Source organism: Phoenix dactylifera, chromosome 1 (assembly GCF_051530095.1).
Source record: "Phoenix dactylifera cultivar Ajwa chromosome 1, Ajwa_hap1_PhDact_Kaust_v1.1, whole genome shotgun sequence".
Lineage (NCBI taxonomy): Eukaryota > Viridiplantae > Streptophyta > Magnoliopsida > Arecales > Arecaceae > Phoenix > Phoenix dactylifera.
In genome coordinates, this window is record NC_143190.1 from 37,201,548 (window position 1) to 37,204,798 (window position 3,251).

At 47.4% G+C, this 3,251-nt stretch overlaps 1 protein-coding gene across 1 annotated transcript; it reads left to right on the forward strand.

The window, feature by feature from the left end:
• The first annotated feature begins 790 nt into the window (after positions 1 to 790).
• Positions 791 to 2,875, forward strand: LOC103697832 (F-box protein At2g26160-like). Its single transcript, XM_088723865.2, has 3 exons — positions 791 to 1,058; positions 1,162 to 2,397; positions 2,679 to 2,875. The coding sequence occupies exon 2, from the start codon at positions 1,252 to 1,254 to the stop codon at positions 2,386 to 2,388; it is 1,137 nt and encodes a 378-aa protein (XP_088579991.1). The 5' UTR covers positions 791 to 1,058; positions 1,162 to 1,251; the 3' UTR covers positions 2,389 to 2,397; positions 2,679 to 2,875.
• Positions 2,876 to 3,251: the final 376 nt, after the last annotated feature.

Sequence of the window (3,251 nt, forward strand, 5' to 3'; positions counted from 1 at the left end):
CCTGCCCTCACAACGTCTGGCCGGCTCACCCCCCCCAGTGCCCGAATATCTGCTGCCCACACCTGCCTATCCATCCCAACCTGAGGAATCGGAGTGGCAAGTACCCGCTCCGCTAGCTGTGTCCCAAAAACCTCTCTGATCTCGGCCTCATCCCACCGGCCCTCACCAGGGATCATCAGATTACTGACTCTGCGACCGGCCAGTCTCGCAGAGTCAACCAACGTTGGCATTCTACAAAGCGGTAGCTCTGCCAGCCACCGGTCCTCCAAAATGTCAATGGATCACCCATCCCTAACCATCCACCTGATCGCCGGAAGAACTGAGGGCATGGAAGAGCAAATCTCCCGCCAAATGAAGGAACAGTGGCACCCGCTCCGGAGCTCCTCCTGCATCGAGTGGCGACCATACTTCGCCCTCAATAAGGCGCATCACAGACTGTCCGGCTCTAGAAAAAATCTGGTTGCGCGCCGTGCTGCTAGAATCTCCCGCCGCGCCAACGGTGACTGAACCCCCAAGTCCCCATGCCTGAGAGGTTGATAGACCACCTCCTATGCCACCAGATGAATACCTCTCCTGCCCTCTCGTCTGCCCCATATGAAGTTCTTGAACAGCTGCTTCAGAGTCCTCAACAAAGAGATCGACACCTGAGTATTCGCCAGCAAGTACACCGTAATCAAACTTAGAACCGACCGCACTAGGATGATCCGACTTATCATGGAGAGAGTATCCACCTGCCATCTCTTTAACCTCCATCTGATGTTCATCTCAACCTTAGAACAATCACTGCACCGAAGACGCCGGCGGTGATGGACCCAAATCTGAAGTTTTGAACGTCTAAAATCTTTTCATACTTTCAAAATAAAGGAACTTGCTAATTATAAGTAGGGATCAAATCGGAGATCTTTAACCAAATTTTCCATCGTTATTAGCTCCACACTATCAAGTTTCTTTTGACGCCCATCCCCTGCCCTATCCCCTTCCTCCTCGAAGCCATGGCGACCACCGGTATCTCCATACCCAGAGCCCTCGCCACGAGTTCCTGCTTCACTCGGAATAAGGTAATCCTTTCTAACCGTAAATTATTTTCCAGTTCTACTCTCCATCTCGATCCCTTCGTCTCGTAAAACCCTAGTCCCTAAAAAAACCCTAAATTTGCTACAGATTTCTCGATAGATTCGTTCTGATCCCCGTCCGAACCCAACCTGATTGCGTCTTCGAGAACCGCTTGAATTGTTCTCCTCCTGAGATCCAATGGCATCTAGAAGTGGCAAAAGAGGAGAAGAAGAGGAAGGGCCATGGTCTCAGCTCCCAACCGATCTTCTTGAGCTGATCGCCAAGAAGCTGGCCCTCATCGGCGATTACATCCACTTCCGTGCCGTCTGCAAGTCGTGGCGCTCCGCCGCGCTGCCGGCCAACCTCCGGCCGCAGCGCCCACTTCTCCTGCTCCCCTACTACCGCTTGACTGACGTCCGCCCCTTCTTCAGCCTCGCCACCAACTCCGTCCGCATCCTCTCCCTCCCCGAATCCTACGCCCAGGTCATACTCGCCTCGTCCCACGGTTGGCTGCTGATGCTCCGGGGCACCGCCCTCTCCTTGCTCAACCCCGTCACCAGGGCTCAAATCCGGCTCCCCCGGCCGACCGACTTTTACCGGCCGGGATGCTCCGCCCCCGAAAGCGGCGTCCGTAAAAGCATCAGCTTCATCTGGAACGCTTCCTTATTCTCGAGCCCAAGCTCACGGGCGCATGACTGTGTCGTCACCATCATGGTCCACAACTGGCGTTCTGGCCGGCGTCATGTGCACTTCTGTAGACCAGGAGACAGTGTCTGGACTGAGCTGAAAACCGATTCACCTGCTCCCCTTGATTCTGTGGTGTACGACGAGGGGCGATTCTACGCGCTGGACATCAATGGAATTGTTACTGTCTATGCCGCTGCTACTTGCACGGCGATCTTTTCAGTGCCTGCGCCCATCATCGCTGCCAAATTTTTATTGGTGAAGTTATCTGAAACCGAGCTGTTGCTGCTTGCCCGTGATTCCAGGTTCCTTGCTTGGGATGATGATGTCAGGAAGGACTTGAAGCTTTTTAAGCTGGATTTGAGTGGGCAGCTTCTCCGGTGGTCCAAGATCGAGAGCATCGATGATAAGGCATTGTTCTCGGCAGAAGATCACTGCTCGATGATCTGCGCGAGCGACTTTCCTGGATGCAGAGAGGATTGCATTTATTTTGAAGCTCCTTATGACATTTTCCAGAGATTCAAGAGCAAATTCCATCACATAGAAGTGCTGGACATAAAGAATGGCAGCTATGAATTCATATGCTGCCGGTGGGAAAAGCCTTCGAATGATTCGATGAAACCTATTTGGTTTGCACCCAGTCTCTGCTAGAAGTTCCTGGTGAGTTTGTTTTGGGAAATGGCTACAGTTGCTCCTTTATACTTTGGTTTACGTTATCAAGGCTGTAGCTAAGAGTCTCTTATATGAATGCTTACTGTATGAGATAATGCTGTCATGAGGATTGAACATACTGCTGAATTAGTTTCTACTTTCTAAAGAAAAGTCTTACTTCTCTCTAATGTCTTCATTAGTTGATAAATTGCCTGCCTATTTTTATATCTCTGAGAATATTTACCAGAACTGATGCAATGGAATGAATTTTCCTTCTTTATTTTTTGTAGATGAATGTCTGCGAAAAGCACCAACAAAGACATTGATGATTGATCTGATATTGTGTAAAAACAAAATGGACAGAGATTTATTTACAGATTGCAAAGGGCTTAATGGATCCTCTACTTATTTCAATGCTACTAGTTAAGTTGAAATATTTTTGGAGCCAACCAGTGAACTGCCAAAATATTATTGAGATTATTTACGGTACTAAGTTGATGCAGCATGAGATTTAAGTTTGAGCAGAACCTCAATGCATCAATTTCTTTCCTTGTTATGCAAGTTTGAAGCTCATACCTAAGAAATGGGTGTTAACAATTTATGTAAATACAAACATAAAGAAAGTATATAAAAGATAACAACTTTGTTTAAAAAAACCAAATATGATAAGAATTTAGCAGACCTAGCATCAATTAGAGCAAAATATCTCCTGCAACATATTTAATGTTTATTTCAGGAGCTGTAATGAAGTTAATGTTATTTGAAACTTTTTTTTCTTTCAAATATGCATATACTCACCTAAAAGATGTTTCCAGCTATTAGTTTTTCGGTAAACAGAAATAACAGCTATACTGCCTCATGAA